Below are 20,403 nucleotides of genomic sequence, written 5' to 3'. Positions count from 1 at the left end.
AATAAATAATACTTGCCAATTTACTGGCCCAATGTGCTTTGATTGCAACAGTTTCCATGCATGTTCTTGTAAAATGCTCCCCCATGTGTTCTGCTCAAGTACTTTGTAATTGTGATTCACGAATATGGGACAGTACTATTTGGTGCCCTCTGCGAACCCTGAATGTAGAGCAGCAACAAACACAACAATTGCTTCCACATATAGAAGCTGTCCTTTGGTTTCAGGTGCCTTCTATTTCAGCATTCTCAAGGCACAGTACAAATGGAAATAATTTAGTGTCAGATCACGGAGCACTGGCAAATAATTTGAAATGCAATCCTTACCATCTCTGAAAGCCCTTATCCCTGATACGGGGGAATGCCAATGGAGGTGGCTGTCAGTTGTTTCTGTTTGTATGAGCTCAACGTTCACCTTGGCTCATTATTATAGTTGCCTGTCTTTTCCTTGTTGAACATTCCCTTTTTGCCATTGCGTTCTTTATCAACAAGTACATTCAAAGAATGAAAGATGTGCTTGAAATACACTATGCTATATTTTAGTGTGGTTTTTTAACTTCCTCTGGGGAAGGTGTTCCTTTATGAATGAGGTGACATTTGATTTTCCCCAATATTTTGAGCAATTGGCCTCAGGTTTTCTAGCACCTGCCTCATTGGAATGCATTGTGCAAGGTGGTCACATGTGTTTAAGCCAGGGGGTGCAACAAAACCTACATTTTAAGGAGGGGCTAACTGGTGATGGGAGGGTACACTTCGGAAAATGGCCGTAGCACACTGGAGTCTAAGACACCGCTGATCTACCTCCCCACGCCCCTCCGGTCTGGTTTGGAGACCAACTATCAAATAGTACATTTTAAAGCGCAATATGCAGAGAAGCGATGGAAGCCTTTCTTAAAAGCAACAACTTAGAATTTTACTGTGTTTGTTCAAGTATATGTTTCTGCACAAACACAGTAAATCTTTAACACCAAAGGCTTCCCTCACCTCTCTGCCTAACAAAATGCAAGTACGCACATCCAGGGGTGCACATAGGCTAAAATGTAGGCGAGGGCTAACCCTTCAAATGTTTGGAGAGGCGCTAACTTCAGAGATCATGGGGGAGGGTCAAACTTACTTGTGTGGGGACATCTAACTTCTTTATGCATTCTAATGAGACTATTCTACTCCAGCTTCAGTGTTAGAAGCCGCTAACTCTCTCCTTTAAGTCTGACAGCACCCACTTAAGGACTTCTGTGAGAATGAGCTGTGTGTGTCCTGTCTCTCCTACCCTTCCAATCACTCCCCTGGCATGCAAGTACTAACCCCACATCACGATTTCAATTGCCTAAAAATGTATTCATCTGAATGCAGGTGCTAACAATTAAATGCTTTGACAATGCATATCTACAGCATTGTAACCTAGCTGTACCCCCATGTTTAATCTGTAACCTAAGTTTAACAACCCTCGTTATGCCTTCGCGCCCGAATACCCCTGGGTCTGGTGCGCAATATAAACAAACAAACCAAGATTTCCACAAAGCACTTCAAGGGATCAGACCGCGGGTTCTCCGCATTTCATAACCCATTGAAGATCATCACTCGAGTGCTTTTGCCATGCACGCACACGCCTGCCGGCACCGTCACTCCTGATGCACGTCACAATGCCTTTGAATTCCATACAAAGCTTAAATTAGATTTCAAAAGCACACCTCCTTCGAATAAAAACAGTTTGCAAGAGTTTAGCCACAGATGTAGGGCAATTTATGAGGACTACTGGGACTGAGTTCTGGCTAGACCCAGTCCACTTAAAACTCTGCTTCTTGCTGATGCAGTAAAAACATTATTATGAATATTGGTAGGATGTTTAGGTTTTAGGGTGTAAAGATGCAACTAAACTGAAATGGGTAGTGCTACATGTGGGATAGCAGGCATGTATTGTAGACTGGTGCAGAGCTGGCCCAAAATATTGAGGAGCTGAAAGACAGTCTTTAAGAGGGTGGGGATTTACGAGTAGGGTCATGAATAATTATCCACTGCCCTTCCATGTGCTTCATGTCCGCCAACAGTTGTGCCTTTGCTTAACCATGCACAGGTTTGCATCAATGTGTGCACGCTGACCCTGCCAGGCCTTTTTTTTTTTCTCTCTCTCTCTCTCTCTCTCTCTCCTGCCAACTGGCTTGAGGAAAAGGGAGGAACGAAAGAGAAGTGTAAGGGCTAGTACTGCCAAGTCCTTTGCTCTGGGAATCAAACGGGCCCCCTCCTTGATTCACACATGGGGTGACTTCACAGCAGGTGGTATCATATGGACTCGAGCCAAATTAGCTCAGTGACGTTGCACGCCTGGTATAAGCCCTTTACCCTGCAGAATAACCTATAGAAAATACATTTTGAAGTGATTAATTCCGTCTCCAAGTAGGCAGCATATCTTGTACTGCCTGTTGCTGATTGGCATCCTCAGAGTACGTTGCATAATCCAAAATAAACGAGCAGTGGCTGGGCAGTGTCTCTTCGCAATGGACCTCTATGTCAAATGTCCGAGAGATTTACAAAGACTGATTCATTACTACTGAAGAAGTACAAAATAGTATTGCATGGTTTTGTGACCATGCCGTTCTGTCTCCAGACACAACGGTGCCTGTTAAGTATCTGTGCTGAGACCAAAACAGATGCGTGTTCGAATAGGGCACGCATTTTAAAATGGAAAAAACATAATTTATTTAGCCCATATTCAATCATTGCACCAAAATATAACATTTTTAGAATGCTACACAGAGAATCAGCATGTGAGGATTGCCTGCTGGAGCTTAGTGAGCATATGGCTTTTCAAAACTGCAATGTAGATGGTAATGGCAAAGCTAGATTCTGGGCGCTGATGTGTCCTTGCCTTAGGAGCTCACTTCAATCATTTGCATATGATAGAAGATGACAAACACTGTGCTTAAAGCGTATTGTAGGTTCCCTGTTTTAGCATGACTTTCTATGTGTTTCATCCGTTTTGAGTGCAAACTGCTTAAACAAATATAAATAAATTCCAATGTGACATACTAAAATTGGAGTCCAGTCAATAATTCTAGCCTACTGGGACAGGCAGTAAGGAGTGATATACTATGTTTTGTTTCAAATAATTGAGATAAGACGCTACCTTAGATCACTCCATGCAGCGACAATCTAGTTTTTGAAGTCTAATGGAGTGGTAAGTGCAACAAACCCCCCATATTTGTGTAAAACTTGGTATTAGTTTATTTAGTAGTTTTTACTTGGCCGTATAGTGCATGTTTGTAGACTGTGCTGGCATAATATGATAACCACTAAGCCTGTCGAAATTACATGATTAATTTATCATAAAATTCCAGTTCTGTTTTTTACTATATTTAAAATGGATAAACCCAGCAAATAAAATGGATGCATAAGAAAACTATGCATGTTACAAATGGAAATAGGTTATATGTCAAGCTTTGTTTAAAATTTGATCTATTTAAAAAAAAAATACTTAAAATAGTAATGCATACAGTTTGCAGGTTTTACGCCTGACCCAAAAACAAAAGTGGAGTAAAACAATATATCAGTTGCAGAATTTTGTGGAACTGGAAAGGGAGTAAAGGAACCTATAAACAATGAGCAAATAATTCATTTGTTAACTAAAACGGAAAACACATATAGATCATTAGATTCCCTAAATGCTCTTATTCATAAACCACTTACGCCATGTGAAACATACATAACCTCCCACACGGGATAAGAGAAACTGACCTCCAATATCTATAGATTGGAACAAATACAATGGAGCTATATGAAAAAATGGGAAAAGACCCTGGTGGAGTCTGTTAGGCAGACACCTGTGCAGTTCCCTCTGGGACCACTGCAAAAGATTTAAGTCTACAGGTGTTGGCAGTAAACCCACTTGGTAGCAGTCTGTACCACACAGATTCACTGTGGTAGCTGTGGCTGAGCAGTCAGACTTCCCTCAAGAAGAGTTAGGGAGTATACAGAGGATACATAATAGGTACAGAGGCACAGTAGCACAAGCAAACACTGACCAGAGCTAGGTGTAAAAGTATAGACTTATTTATTAAAGGTACACTCATAAATTACACTAGCACAATAGAAAAGATAAGAAAGTCAAACACAGTTACTATTACTCATATGTACATCCCTAATCATTTGTTGGACAATTCTAAGTTAACCCCACTTATTTCCAAACAGAGGTGAGCGCTTAACGTTAGATGACACTCCAACAAGTATTACCAAAAGGGAGGGAAAAGGCAGAAATAAAGAGAGCAGTAAGGTAAAACACTTTTCACATAAGGTTAGCAAAGACAGTCAATGGTGGAACAAGGAGAATTAGTTCGGGGCCCGCTTTAGAGGGAGCCAGGCGAAAAATATGCCCAAGATCACACAATGTCATCAGTCTTTGCAGGTGAGAGAAAAAGGTTTTACTACGGTTCTGGAAAGTTTAGTTAGGGTGTCCCAGACCTACCCAGGTTCGAGAGCCGAGGGCTAAATCTACCCCGTACAATCGGTGGCAAGGGAGGCCGGGCGGAACACAGTACCTTTAAAAGTGGAAAGGATCCTCCAGCGGTGGTAGTTGTTCCTGGTAGTGGGTGTAAGTCGCGGCGTCGTCCAGGGGAAGAGGTGATCCCGGCGTGGAGGAAAGCTGCAGATCGTTGCACTACCAGGGAAGAGACCAGGCGTGGAGTTTTCCGGTCACAAAGGATTTGTACCCCTCTTTCGCGGTTGAGGTAAAAAGTGGTATCCCGGTTGCCAGGGTGCTTGGCACAGGCAAGGCGGCCACGAGATGCTTCGGGACGGCGAAAAGAAGGCAGCAACTGGTTGTCCCCACCAGTTAAGGGAAGAAGACTCTCCGGTGGGAGATCTCCTCTGTCGTCGGGAAAAGTGGTGAGACGGTTCTGCAGGGCTTCACCGGTGGCGTCGTCTCGGCAGGTCGGCTCGGCTTCTCCCTCTTCGGCTTCTTAGGTCCTGTGGCGACTTCTGAAGAACCAGTCCCAAAAACCCTGCTTTTATGCAGCAAACCCCCATTCATACAGCCTAGCTGTCACTCAAACATGCTAAGTGGTGAGCGGGGTGGCTCACCACTTGGGCCAATCACACTAGAGTGCGACATGAGTTGGCAAGGCAACTCAGTCCAGGGTGCCTAAACCCCCTCCCACACCCCCTGTGGTACCCAGACAGAATGCCACCACTTTGGAGGGCTTCTGTGCAGAAGCCCGCCAAAAGTGGAACAAAGGCTCGACTCGGGTTCAGGGTTACTGAAGTGAACCTAGACGCCATTTTGGCGGCGAGTTCTGGCAAAAAATCCCAACCGGTGAATTTATATTAAATAAATAACCCGGCGGTATCTTTAACATTGCACCAAAAAGTGGTGCATTAAAAACAATGGGAAATCCCATTGGGAAATATTCTGGTGGAATATTTCCGTGGTATCCACTGCCACCAGCCAGAACTCGGCGAGGGGGGACGGGACAGTACCCCCTCGACAACAGACCCAGGGGCAATCTAATTGCCCCTACCAGTACTTCCACAGTAAGATGGTTTGTACTGGTTAAGTTCCTAAGTTAAGACTAGTAAAGTCAATGGTAACTTTACAGACCCAGGGAGACAGTAGTCAGTCCCAGGGTGTGGAGTCTATGTTTGGGGGTCTCTAGGACACCCCTGTGCTACTGCACTGAGGGTGCTGTGTAACACACATTCAAAAACCAATGATGGCCTATGGGGAAAATTACCCCCTAGCCCATAAGCACATAGCAAGTCGCAGAAACACTCAAGTCATGTCCAAGAGTGAGGGTAAAAGAGTCTCACTCTTGGCAAGAGAAAAAAATAAACCCCAAAAATCCAGCAAAGCTGCTGGGGGACTCACTAGGTTAGGAAATTCAGCCTAAACAGAGAATCCTTCCTAACAGAGTCGATACCAAAGGAACATTATTTGTGGGGGGCTATCCCAAAACTAACTCGAGCCATACAGTTAAGAGAAATGCAGACAAAAAATGTTAGAATTGCACTACACCCAGAGAGGATACATGTAAGGTTCCCACAGTCATCCAGGGATTGCAAGAAAGTGGGGGACTGGAAACCTATATGGAGGGAATGCCCGGATCTACAGATATTCTGGGACGGGGTTAAATCACAAATGCAAAAGATGTTTCAGGGAGTGGATCAGCTAGGTGAAAAGGTATGGCTGTGTGGTATGTAGGAACCAAAGTCGAAAGTTCCTACCAAAACAAAAAAAAAGGGGTTAATGATATTCTTGATTGTGTCATGGTTGGTTATTGTGCAAAGATGGAATCAGCAGTCACCACCCACACTCCAAGACTGGCTCCAAAAGGTTTGGTCCTTCGTGTCCGTACAATGGTTAACATATAACATCTATGGAGATCAAGAGGGCTTCAAGAAAGACTGGGGTCCGGTACTAAACTACTTGCAAAGTGACTACATGTTGCAATGGTGCCCACACAAGATAAGATTACTGGACATTGTGGGATCCTGAGGAAAAGACGCTTTACTTAACTTCTGGCGGAGAGGAGGGGGAGGGGCAGGGTTGGGGGAATTGCTGGCTGAATTGTTCATTGTTATGATGATGTCAATGATATGGAAAATGAAGAAAAATAAAGAACAAAAAAAAAAGAAAATACGGGGAAGGATGCCCTGTGAACCTCTGACATGTTAAAATTGTGTGTTTGAAAGCTGGAATAGGCATACAGCTTGGGGAAGGAACCCTGACAGGCCTGGCCGGAAAAACATCCCGACAACAGTAAGTTTGTGTTTAATGGTTGGAAGGAGCCTGAGCTTGGGGTAGGGAATTCTAAGAAGCTCAACCAAGCTAGAGACATATTAGTTGTGTTATACTGTTGAGAGGATTGAGGCATGGGGAAGGGTACCCCGAGAAGCTTACAAAAGGAACTGTTTCTATTATTCTGTGGTGTTTTGAAACTTGAACAAGTTGAAGCTTGGGGAAGGGAACCCCAAGAAACTCAGAAATTGAAGGTAGTTGGAATAACTACAAGGGGCCAGTGGAGAAGGTCTTACAAACAGCCCCGTTGATTGAAGTCAGTTGTGCGACATTGACCAAGCAGCACCTGGTAAGAAGACTACCTGAAACCAACCTTGGTTTCCACTTTTTGTTGAGCCACTGTTCTCTTATTTTTGAAAAGACGTCCCATAACATTTTTGTACAGAGTGAGGGCAAGCATAGGCTTAGACACAGACAGACTTTTATTGTGGACTCTTGGACAACAACGACCATTAGAAACATCAGTTAACGGATTTACCTCTTTAGAGTTAGGGCCAGTCAGGCATTACACCAACCCAGGGACATTAGTAAACAAAGGTTTTCGAACTTACCCTTTTGCGTCTGTGTCTCATGAAACCATGCCTGTCTCACAGGTGTTGGACTGACATCCATGGTGCAGTGGTTAATGTTGTTACCTTTTTTTGCTCATGCTAACCAGCTTTGTGGGTTAGTTACAACCAATACCTCATGGATTGGAAAGGGTTTGGTCCTGAAGAATGAAGCGTCCGGGTGGATTCCAGCACCTCGGTGGATTAAAAAGTTTCATCTGAGTTTTCCTGACAAAACCGAATTGAAAGAGGGCTGTTTAATGGTTAAAGGGGTGTTTAGTTTGGACGGCTCTAGGGTATTTATTTTAACTAAGGGAAGGAAATACTGATTAAGTTCTGCTTGATGTATCTCCATTGGTTTTCCACTGTAGCAGGATAGGGGCTTCAGGTTATGGGATCTTCACACACTTGGGAGTGCCAGCTTTGTAACAATTCTGGAAAGGAGTCAACTGATCTATAACAAACCTTCCTAACCTCTCGCTTTCCAACTATATTCACCTTTCAGTCTATTCGAGACTTCCAGGCTTGGCATTCCCATAATATTTTTCGGAGGTCTCTTCTGTGTGCAGATTGTGAAATAATACCAGGTTTCAAGCCACCATATTCTAACTAAGCATTTCAAGAACTTCTTAAACCCTTCATGCATCCAACCGCTATGAATTATTTATATCTGTTGTGCCTTGAAGCTAGCTCCTTCGCATATTACGAAAAATTCCAATTGTGCTTAGAATATATTGCTTTTCTGCAATCCACCCTAATGGCCCACTGTAATGGATCCATATTTATTCAAGCCATCACGAACATTCCCCTTCCTTTGCTACATCACCCTCTCTCTTTGCATGTTTGCTCTTGCACCCGCTATTTCATCTCCTTCTCTTCCCCTAACCCTCCTTCCTCCTCCACAGACTAAGGTCTGGAAACCCAGAGGCGACACAATACATCAACTTCCAGAAAAGCCAGGCGCTTTGAAACTAAGATGCTGATTTGGCACAGAAGCTGCTTAAGATAACACTGCAACATAACTGGTCTTGCAGGGGTGGGTTTCATATGTCAGGTTTGTCTACCACCATCAAGACTGGGCAGGGCATCTGGGAACAAGCCTGAAAACGGCATCCTCTGTGTGGTAGGACTGTCCTCTGAATTCAAAGACTAGATTGAACAGACAGGAAGTGAATCAGCAGCTGTGTTTGCCAGAAGCTATTGCCAGAATAGGAGTTGTAGAGAAAGCCGGATGACAGCAGTCTTCTGTGGCAGCCACGTTTACCAGATGGAGCCACTGGTTTCTGGGAAGAAAGTAAAAGAAAGACATTGAACAGAGGAACAGCATGGAGGCTTCAGGATCAAGCATGTTGCAATGCGTTGATGCTCACTCCCAGGCGTAGTAGCTATTTGTCAGCGGTACGCACTTACCCTATTCCCAAACCACAAAACCAGCCGCAGGCCACAGAAACTGACAATATCAGCTCTTCTTCAGTAGGTATTGTCAATTTTTTTTTATTTGGTCGTTTTTCAACTGGAATTGACAATGTGTAAGGTTCTATTAATATTTAGTTAATAACATATATTTCTCTTCTGTGTCCTTTGTTTTGTTGCCAACCATCCTTTAAGATTAGGGCTGCAGGGGCAATAGCAGGACCCCTGTCTTTGATGGGTTTAGGCATCTATTTTCTGTTTGAGCCACACTAGTTCCGTATGGAACACCCAGCACTGCACAAAGGGCATTTAGTAAATTCCTAAAGAAATGTGTTTTACTTTCACATAACAAAGTATTGTAAACACTTTAGAATCTTTGAGCTTGCCAAATCTTTCTGAACCTTTTTAGAATAGCTCCAAACATTTCCATTCAAGCCATAAATAGTGTTCCTGCAATTTCCTTGCATCCGGATGAAGGCTGGGCTATATGAACTTCTGCCTCATTAGCCGAAACTCAAGCATTTGAGTCGAAGTTTTCATCCGCTTTATATCATACATTTATTTCCAGTGAATTTGTACCTTATAATGGAGGTTTATTTTCAAAATCTGTGACACTTAGCTCTAAAATTTGTAATAGCCCTTACATGTATGTGTTCTATGGTTATTAGGTTAGTATTTTGTTCTACATATCAGATTTTTGTATATTTTCTTTACTAGGACTTCTCTCGAGTCTTACGTTTCTATGGCTTATTGGGTTTCTTTGAATTAAAAAATGTGTACACCTTTCCGATTGTTCTTGTGGTATTTCCTGTGTAGCATTCTTAATTTTTTTAGTATCAGTTTTTGAGCAGAGGAATGTCCTTTCCATGTAATGTCCTATTTATTAGGTACTAAAGTATATTTCTCTTCTGTGTCTTTTAATTTGTGTATTGTTGCAATCCAGCATTTGATTAGAGCTGTGGGGCGGGGTATCGAGCACTGTGGAGAGCAGCTACTTCATCTGTAAATAAAGGTATTTAGCCTAGTGTGGGACGATGCCGCAGCAATCGCCCAACGTTGCAAGTTGACCATGATCAACTTGTGATGCACAGGTGGGTGGATAAGGTTCTGAAGTTAATCTGCTTCTACGAGCATTTTAATGAGGGGTGGTGATGACTCGAGGGGGTGATCACTGGTATTGATGTATTTGAGGTGCATCAAAGCTTACCCCTTGGTTCTGCAAATGGGTAGTAGTTGGGTATCCTCACCAATTTTATGTAAAAATCACTTCACACCATTCAACAACTCTGGGCCAACAAATCTCCAAAATATGAAGTTGACAACTTGGTGGTGACGTTTACCTCTGACCTGTCGTTTAGGTGGCACGTAAATGTAGTCTCCAAGTTGGCTTTTTACCACCCGACAATACTGAACCCAATCCTCCTTCCTCCCATTACAGCACAACGGTACTCTTTCCTCACATACACTAGCCTGATGAGATAGGCATTGCATTAGCAGCCAAAATCTCCACTAACCCACAGAGAACTAAAGTATTTGTTTCTGTCTTTAATTAGTGCTTAAGCTGTTCGACGAGATGTCTCCGGCAATGGCATCACTAGGTGTTGGTTTCTGTAAAGTCATCAAATAGATTTTTGACTGTTTGGCTCACAATCCCCGCTATAGCCTCACTTCAGGCTGCATCACCAAAGTGTTTTCACATTATCTACCGACTAAACACCTATGGTGAGATTGCCACTTTATCTGGTAGCCACATACCAGCCGAGGTACAACTGTTTTTGGGAGGGCCCTGCCTATCTCAGATGCCACAATGACTGATCCCAATTGCCTGAAGGTGGCACGATTTGAGGGTGACTCTTGGAACTCCCTTCCTACTGAACCCTAGAGTTCCCTGTTGAATGGTACACCCAGGGCCACTACTGTCCAACGAAATGGGGGAGGGAGGGTGGGTAGGTGAAGCAAGGGAAGGTAAAGAGCAGATTCTTCACCAGATTACTGGTAGATGGAAAAGGACGTATAGTATCTAAATGCACAATGTCTCTGATAACAAGGGAATCTGAGAAGGCACAAGGGAAGGCGTTCAGCTCTGGTGTCCTGCTGAAACCTAGCGGCCCTTTCCTATCCCTCTATCCCGATAGTTGGAAGGTCGGGGTATGTGGATTAAACTGTCACACAGCTATCCTCTAGGAAATCTGGGTACCCCTTTGCTCACATGCCAGCGCAGAAGTGAAAGTCCCTGGTTATAGAAAAGGTAAGCATGGGGCTGTAGCTGAGGGGGAGGTAGGCTGTGTAATGAGGACTAGCATATAGTATTGCCAGGGGCAGAGGACCGCACAGAACTGCCATTGGTGAAAGATCAATACTAGAGCCATGTGGTGGGAGAGTAGAATGTATGAGCGTAAATGAGATGGGTGCGTATTCAGAAAGACTGCACAGATGACAATGAAGGCAGAGAGCAGACTAGACCTGATGTTCATAACCCAGGCGAGCGGAGTGCCGAGGCGGAAGAGTCTTCCAGTAATCACAATGGGGTAAATATCCCAAAGCATACAAAAGGGAAGGAAGAAAAACAAGAGTGAACCACCCACTAAGTTGCCAATTAACTTTATGCTAGCCCTAAAATGTTAGTATTCAGTCTTGAAATGGGTTTGTCCTTTGTCTGTTTTTCATACCCAGGGTCTGATCTGGGGGCCATCCCAGAATCGTAATTCCTGTGAACTATGTACTTCACAAAACGTAGCACAATCTCTTCCCCATTGGTCTTCTGGCTGTCTAACGCCCAAATTCCACCTGATCTGTCTTTCCATTCCTTACTACCTCTTATTTCCTTAATCCTGACAGTGTGCAGAAAAACTATGTTTCTGTTTTGCTGGTTGACCCATGTTACCTAAAGCCCTTCTCTAGACTTCCTTCCCTCTGGTGTGTTGTCAAACCCACTCCTGCTTCTATGCAAGCTGCCTGAAGCAGGATTCTGGCGCTATGAGCAATATATAAAACATGTTCTCAATGAAATGCAATTCTTTATTAAGGATTCTATTGGTTCTTGGTAAGATTGTTTCTTTTGAATGTGTATTTTGTGTAGAATGCCATTAAAAGCCGAAATCTGCTGCCTTGTAATGTCTAGTATTGCAGTTGTTGCATAGCAATTTACATGTATCCTCAAGTAGTTTTTGTGGTAGGTGTGAGTTGTAGAATTCTTTTCTTAAAACCTAGATACCTAAATAAGATTAGGAATTTAATTGTTGCTGAAGTTGAGCAAAGTCTTGGTTTAGTTGGTGAGATCTAACATTCCTTTGTTTTTGTAGCCTCCGGTTAAATGGAAGCCACCACTGGGAGCCAGATGATTTCCACTGACATCTGCTCTGCATAGCAGCACTGACACCACAGCAGATTGCGATGAGTGGGGGAGGTGAGCAGCCTGACATCCTCTGCGTGGGAATACTGGTCAAAGAAAGATGGAAGGTGGTGAGTATTTCCAAACATACATTTGCAGCCTTTATTCTATTGGAAAGCTTAGTGTCCTTTAAACACAAAATCTGTGATATCCTCGCCAGGCCTTTTGCAAGTGGATGCCATTTCATTTTTCAATATATCAATTTGTCCTTTGTCTTCTTTCTCAATTCTCATTCTTGTACTTCTACCGCCTCTGCTGGGTGTACTTCACTCCTGCACCCCGCCCCCCCCGTAAATCTTTCAAATGTGGCAACCTGCTACCTTAGCTACTCTCAACTCTTGCTCTGCTGTCAAACATTCCTGACATCTGCCACCTTCGCGAAGACCTTGACCTGGATGTTCTCACTCAGAGACATGGTCCACGGCTAGCTCTGTCATGTGCTTTGACAATCTCCCTGAGGGTGCAAGATCCTCTCCGAGCCCAGAACCTACTGGCCCGGAGGTGGAGGGGCCCTGTTCTTTCTGGAGTGGGTCCCTGCTTCTGTCATTCCTACGCAGCCCTACTCCTCCTTTTGAATGCCTAGTCTGCAGGTTTGCTTTCTCTCCTGGCCCCTCTGACAATGGCCACCTTCTAAACGCCACCTGGCCAGGCCACCCTCTTCCTCTCAGAATGGGCTGACCCCTCTTCTCTCCTTGCCTCGACCTCTCAACTTCTCCTCCTTGGAGACCTCAACATCCACCTGGATGCTTCTAATCCCTCCTTTTGGGCTCTTCTCCAACCTATGCGAGGCTCTCTCCCTTTCCATTCTTCCCTCTGGTCCGACGCACTCTGCTGGACACACCATGGATGATCTCATCTCCTCAGACATCCCCCTCTCTAACCCTCTCGCCACTCCTCTCTGTTGGACTGACTACCTTCTGCTCTCCTCTTACCTGAAACTTCTTATCCCTCAGGCAAAGCCTACCCCAGCACTGCCCCTTTCCTTCTTTCCTTCTCGGTCATTCGGCCTATGAAGCGAGTGTCTGTGGACATCTTTGCCTCTATTTTCTCTGCTCCTACTACTCCTGCGGCTGACTCGCACCCTCAAACAGCCCTCTCTAACCTGCATCTTTCTATCCCCAACACTCTGGACATCCTTGGCCCTGTCAAGAGAATCTGTCTGAAGCCTAGTTCCAAGTGCAACTCTTGGCACGACTCGGACCTCGCTGCCCCGAAACGCAAGTGCAAGGGGGCTGACAGGAAGTGGAGGGCTTTGGGCACATCCTCTGACAAACTGGCCTACCACCTGACCTGCTCCAAAGGAAATAGACTCTGTCCTCTCCTAGAAGAGGGTCCATATCCAAGCCCACGTCTCTGCGGCCTCTAACAACATGGCCCAATTCTTCAAAATCTGCAACGAGCTGGCCGATCCTACTACAGTCTACCTCTCCTTTACCCTCACAGGCCCTCTGTATGGCTCTGGCTTCTCATTTCACCAGTAAGACTCAGGCCATCCTGTCCCCTTGCCTCTTCCATACCCCTCTCAGGCCCCCTTAGGCCACTTCTCCCTCTTCTCCTCTTCTTTTTTCCTCCTTTGCTCTGACTACACCTGACAATGTCTCTAGACAAGTCAAATTTATGAAAGTATCATCCAAACAGGTGCTCCCCTGTTCCCCCAGAACCATTAAGGACCACATTGGAGAAATTGTCCAAGGCCGGAGCGAGGGTGGCAATCACTCTTTCACCACTTGATATTTCCCCTCTCTCCTCAAGCACTCCCTTGTGCACCCCCTCCTAAAAAAAAAAAGCCTACTGCCAATCCTACATGTCTGGCATAATATCATCCGATTTCTATCACTCCCTGGGCAAACTCCTGGAAAAGCTTGCCATCTCCCAGCTTACCCTCAACACTGAATCTGTTGGCTGCCTCCATGACCATCAGTCTGGCTTCAGAGCAGCCAGAGGCACAGAAACTGCTCTCCTGAACACCCGTAAAGATCTGCTCTCTAACCTCAACTCCAGCACTCCCTCTGCCCTAAACCTCCTTGACCTTTCCCCTGCTTTCGACAGTCACGCCACCCTGATCAACCGACTCCGTGTGAACCTGGGCATCACGGATCGGGCCCTGGTGTGGCTGACCTCCTTCCTCCTGGACCATCCCTCCCAGGTCCAACTTGGGTCCTTTATCTCCAACACCTCTCTCTCCACATGTGGTGCCCCCCAAGGGCTCTAGCCTCTCGCCCTGGCTCTTCAATGTCTATCTGGCCCCTTTGGCCCACCTGATCTCCACCTTCTCTTCTAACTTTCCGATGACACTCGGCTCTCTTTCAGGCTTCCCTCAATCTCCTCTCCTCCCTTGCTCATTCCTGACTGTGTTCAGGATTGGTGCGCCTCCAACGATCTTTGCCTTAATGCCAGTAAGATGGAGATCCTTCTCATTGGGACCCTTGCTCCTGCTTTCCTTCTGTCTGGTCACCCTCCTTGGGCCCTCTACCCTTGCCTTCCTATGAGGCAAAAACCCTTAGTGTCATCTTCGACTCCACTCGCTCCCCTCATCAGGGACCTTGCCAAAAAGGCCCTCTACCAACTGCACCTCCTCAGAGGTATTCTACCTTTTCTCACTTTTCCCCCAGAAGCTCACCGTCTCCAGAGCCCTGGTTCTCTCCAGGCTGGACTACTGCAACCACCTCTTTCTCAGTCTGCCTAACTCTAATCTTTCCCCCCTACAACTAATCCAGATCAGTACTGCAAGACTTATCCTTGGCCTCAAGCCCAGGGGCCTTACCTCTTCAGCCCTGAAATCTCTCCACTGGCTCCTGGTGGCTGCAAGAATCAAGTTCAAGACCCTCTGCATCCTCCACAAGGCTTTCTGGGTCTGGAGGCCGCACTACATCAAAGTCTCTTCCGAAATACCTTCCTTCTAGAGCACTTTGCTGAGCTACCTGAGGGTCAGACGCTTCTCCAGGCAGAGAGTGGGGGTCGATCTCTCTCCTTTGCAGGTGCCTCCCTCTGGAATGGCCTTCCTGCCCCTCTCAGACTTAAGCTAGACCACCTGACCTTTCGGAAGCATCTCAAGACCCTCCTTTTCTTCTCTGCCTTCTCTCTCTTGCTCCCTTGCTAATTTATCTGTCTGCTGCGCCAACTGGTTTGCTTTATTCCCTCAGTCTCAATGGGTTCCAAGGTCTTCCATGACCATTCTTCTTTTGTACTGCCTCCTGGCCTACCGCGCACGTGGGGGCTGTAAGTGTAACCCCTACAGCCCCCCCACCTTCTTGCACTTACCCAGAGCCGTGCTGCCCTGGCATCACTCCCCCTCTCCTCTCCCTTGCACTTCCCCCTCTCCTTTCCCTAGCACCCCCCCCTCTCCTTCCCCTTGCACTTCTATTGTCGCACTTGCACGATTTGAATGACACAAGGCCTAGTACAATCGCTTGTCTTGTCCTCCCTATCTCTTACCGCCCTTGTCTTGTGGCGCCTAGAAACACTTGTGTACAGGCACGTTATAAATGCCATACATCAGATCATATGCCATGATGAAAACACTTAATCTAGAGAAATGTTAAAATTGCCTGAAACATGGTAAGCTATCGGAGCCCTGTCAGTAACCTAGTGATTTCTGAAATATCCTGTCATTTTTATTCAGACACTTCCCAGTTTCTGCAGAGATTAAATCCATTGCTGGTCCAAAACTCGTCCTCATGCCAACACTGAGCACACCTTTCTTATTCTTCAATACACAAAGCAAAGAAAGCACAATGAAAAATGTACTACCCCCTTCCTTTTTCAATCAAAGTTTGACAAACACAGGTGGCCATTTTTCTAAGCAACAGAACCATATATAATAGTGCTAACATTGAACTAAGCGTCCCTTCTCTGGCAGAGGCATGTCCTGTGAGTGCCTGGGGTGATTAGCCATCCCGTTATCCAAACTTTGATCATTATCTGTGTGGGTGCTCATACTTCATGCCATCCCTGCTTAAGTCAATGCCCCACTTGGACCACCCCAGTCAAAGTTTGGACACGCCACTCCTCTGACACCTCCACCCATCACAAAATAAATCAAGAATTCCTAATTGAGGCTCCTCTGAAAATGTAGCACTAAAATCCTCCAAGCACATGCCATAGTACTGAAGAGGGAAGTCTGAGCACTTCAGTGACTGCACCCATGTGCCCCCACCACCCTCCATCCCTCCCTGTGTGCCTAGCTGGCCGTATGCTTTTGTTCCCCTTAACAGAGAATGGTGCTGAGCTGCCCTAATTCAGCCCATCCTGGACTCTCTTTTGAGTGATCCTATCGGTTAGTATGTCTTTAGGAACAATATATTTAACTAAGAAACGTTGCGACAAAGAGAAAACCGAAATTGGCATCCGGTCACTTAAAATTTGAGATCAGAGTATTGGCAATAACTTGGTTAAGAGGAGCAAGTAGGGAGGACATCTACCACGGACACTAATAAACAAGTGGAAATGTACAGAAAGGGGATGTCTCAGATCCCTGACTCATCTCAAGTTCTTTACGGGACTCCCAGGAAAGCCATCCTTCAAGGCAGTATTGCCAGAGCAGTGAGCGACTTTAAGCAGTAGCGGGTGTGAGCTGTGGAACCCTCTTCAAGTAGATAGAGTGGCAACAAAACTCGGTAGTATCACCCTGGCCTCAGCTCATGCATGCACATTGGAGAAGGGAATGCGAAATGTATTGACACTGCGAGTTGGACACTTGTGTCACAGGAGTCCTGAGGGCGCCCACCCCATAGAGGAGTTATTTTGTTGCTGAATCACATGAACCCTGTTAAGCAGGGTCGGACTGGGACAAGAAATCGGCCCGGTCACCCAAAAAAGTGGCCCACCCCTCGCCTCAAAAAAGTGGCTTACCCCTCGCCTCACGACCCTTGACCTCTGATGACCCCTCCCCAAAGTGACATCCGAGGAAGTAATGAAACACGACCTTTCACCCCTTGACAAAACAGGAAGTGGCATCAAATAGCATTGTCCCTAAGTACACTAAATCACTGTAAATACAAGCAGATGTCTAAGGCCAAATGATATGTTGTTGTATAGCACTTACGTGAAGCTCTTTTTTATAGAACAAATATGCATACAATATCGCCCAACCTGTGTTGATACTCATGTATCGACCTAAGAAGGATGAAAGGCTTTTTGAAAAAGAAACAAAAATTTGAAAAAAATAAATACATTTTCTATTTTTATTTTCTTCCAAACTGGCCCAGGCATGATAAGAAACCGGCACCCACCCCCCAGGGACGCTTTCAGCCCGGCCACGGGCCGAGGGGCCAATCCGACACTGCTGTTAAGATGGATTTCTGAACTCTGACCTGGTGGGCAGAGGTTCAGAAGGCCAGCCTAGTTTCTTGGAACAAGGTAACCACCTGGACAAGTCGGACTAATCAAGGTAGCATTGGCGGCGGTCAAGAATAAGTTTCTGGGGAGGTGAGGGTGACTGAAAGACTTCAATGAGCACACAGAGTAAAGGACACTTACAAATCACTCCCAGTCAGGTGTAATACATTTATTTCGAGGCCTTTTAGATTCAACATACAAATAAAATCTCAGTAATACTTCTAAGCCAACACAATCCTATCAATATACATATACACAAGACCAATGGGGTCTAAAGTGTTAATGCACGAAATGGCTCCACAACCTAAAAAGGGAAGGAAACGGGTGGTGCAAATAGCCTTTAGGCCCTTCTGCATCAAACACAATCCTATCTGAAAGGCAGTCCAATCCCTAAGATGAGGGAGCCTAGTGCTCAAATGTACTTGCAAAGCTGGCACATGCGGCAGTGCGGATGGGCGAAGCAGTGTCTTTTGTAGGGGCTCTAGCAGCTCAGGAAGGCAGGTGAGGTGACCCAGAATAGGTTCCCACTACTCGAGGAGGGTCTTCCTTTGAGGGCAGAGCAGGTTCCAAGAGTTGGGAATAGTTTGCTAGTTCGTACTAGCAGTCGAAACGGAGAGGGGCCCTCAGGGGCCACTCGTGCGTAAAAATTGATGGATGCTCTAGGGGCCACCGGTTAGGGTTGCAATTACTCACCGCCCCCCACCCCCAGCGCACTCCGGACCAAACTTCGGCAGTCGAGTCCACTTCGTTTGCAGGTTTAAATGAGGCAATCTCGTGGCTCTGCGGCTTTCAGCGACAAATTTACAGCGTTGATTCCCAAACGGGACAGTGGTGATTTCTCTGCTCCTGGTGGATGGATCAAGCCAGTTCCGCTGTAGCAGGCTTCAAGGCACAGAGGAGCACAGCTGCAATGAGTTTGCAAAGTTCGTCACCACGGCTGGGCGATGCAGTAACTGGATGTACTTCGGTTTGGGTGCTCTTTGCTTCAGACCTGGGAACGCCAAGTGTATGAAATTCGGTATGAGTGCTGTGAATACAGAGCTTGCGATGTACCACGTTTCAAGGGCCTTCTTGAAACGGCGGTGGTATCGGGGCAAAGGTCCTGCGCAAGCTGGTTGGCCCAGGGACACTTCCGAAAAGGCTTACTTGCAGGTTTTGATGAAGGTGCTGAGAATAGTTGTTCCCACTATTCCAATGGTTCGAAGCGTCTTTGCATTCTTTCTAGGATGACCAGATGCAGAGCGGTCCAGCGGGACGACAGCGGGCTTAGGGTGCCAAACCTTCCTGCGGGTCACCAGCGGTTCCTTGACTCAGCTTCTTAGTTTCAGGATACTTGGATCCTGTCCTTCGTTCAGTGAAAACTCCAGAGATGGACATGGTATGGAGCCTTCTCTTACCCAAAATCTCCTTTGCGCCAAAACGAAGAGGACCCAATGGGAGATCTGCTCACATACAGGCATACCACACATGGACCAATCATGGACTATGGTGGTCCCAGGCATTCAAAGCACACCAGACTCTCTGGCACCCAGGATGTGTATTGGAATCAGACAGTCCAGCCCACATCCCGGAACCACACACAAGGCATGCAGAAGCCCGCGAAAGCTTGGAGTTTCGCGGGAGAATGCATGCCCAAATAAGGACTGAGGGTCGGTTCAACCTGGCGAATGTGAAGGGGCAAGATGGCCAAAGGACAGGACAAAGAACCTTGTGGCATGGCCATTTTGGAGTCAGACCACCTATTTGTGCCAAATGCAGTAACCACGGTTTACCTGGCAGGAAAGGTTTAAAAAATACATGAAATGATACGCTGCCACCAGCCCTGTCCAAGGCACATCTGCACTTCTCCTAAAAAAAATCCTTAGAGTATCTAGGGCCTTTAGAAATGTCAGGAAGACCCAAGTGCACTGTACTGTAAGGTACATGTGCACTTGCAACATGTTGCAGGAAAGTTGCAACATTGACAAGGACTAAGGGAAACAAAGTTTCCCAGTACTGACTGACTGTCTGTCTTTAAGGGCAGGTCAGTTTCCCCGTAACAAAGTGAGCGAAAAGCCCAGGGGAGTGCAGCAGAAGGCTGTGCTCCTCTGGTAAAGTCAGACTATGGTGTTTAAACAAAGCAAAAGGTTGGGGGTGGGGGTACACAACTGGAGGGAAAAATACCTATTAAATGGAAATCTTTCCTAACAAACCCTAAGGAACTAACCGTGAGACTTCCTAATGGGCCTGAATAAATATGTATGCAAACTCTGCAAGAGGACACACTGGCTGACTTTGTGTTTTTAGTTATTATTTTGTTATTTATTGTGGTGTAGTTTCAAAAGAAACGTCACATACAAATATATTCTCACGAAACATATTCATAAAAACATACACTAAACTGTATCCAAATTCTCAAATGACATAATAATAATTACCTTCATATCCAATCGTTAGCAAGTTAATTAACCGTATATCTGTAAATATGTCGCTGATAAATGAATACAATAAAATCCTTGACATATAAAAGCTAAAATCTATCAATATTCAATTAATCAACCGTGCTAATCCATATTGTGTAAAGCAAATTGTGCAACAAAGCATTTCTGGTGCTAAGGCAGTACTTCCAAAAGGCCTGGTTCTTAATAGCATCTTAGCAATAAACGCCCAACTCTTTCATGTACTGAGGCCCAAAACTCATACATTGCGTGAGGACATGCCTAGGCGTCTCCAGTATACCACAGATTTTACATGGGTGACATGTTCTGTGTTCCAAAGACATGCCTAGTCTAGGGTCCACTTTGCTGAAGACTGGCAATAGGTTAACACGGAATAACAATATGAAGCTGCTGACCTTCGCAGAAGACCAAATTAAGTATCTTTGCGGGATGAGAAATATATGCAAGTTCTCAAACCTCTACATATGTTTTCAGTCTCCTGAGTTTGTCGTAATAA

At 45.5% G+C, this 20,403-nt stretch overlaps 1 protein-coding gene across 5 annotated transcripts in view; it reads left to right on the top strand.

Moving 5' to 3' along the window:
• TTBK2 (tau tubulin kinase 2) overlaps positions 1-20,403 on the top strand; it is a 1,138,589-nt gene that overhangs the window by 163,194 nt on the left and 954,992 nt on the right. For all 5 annotated transcript variants that reach the window (XM_069638663.1, XM_069638662.1, XM_069638661.1 and 2 more), the window contains exon 3: positions 12,044-12,203. In XM_069638663.1, coding sequence (XP_069494764.1) covers positions 12,135-12,203 — 69 coding nt within the window. In that variant the 5' untranslated portion in view covers positions 12,044-12,134. The remainder of the gene's footprint in view (positions 1-12,043; positions 12,204-20,403) is intronic.

The sequence above is a fragment of the Ambystoma mexicanum genome, chromosome 14 (assembly GCF_040938575.1).
Source record: "Ambystoma mexicanum isolate Mex_15411 chromosome 14, UKY_AmexF1_1, whole genome shotgun sequence".
Classification (NCBI taxonomy): Eukaryota; Metazoa; Chordata; class Amphibia; order Caudata; family Ambystomatidae; genus Ambystoma; species Ambystoma mexicanum.
Note: the sequence above shows the minus strand (reverse complement) of the source record. Positions and strands in the feature narration are given on the sequence as shown.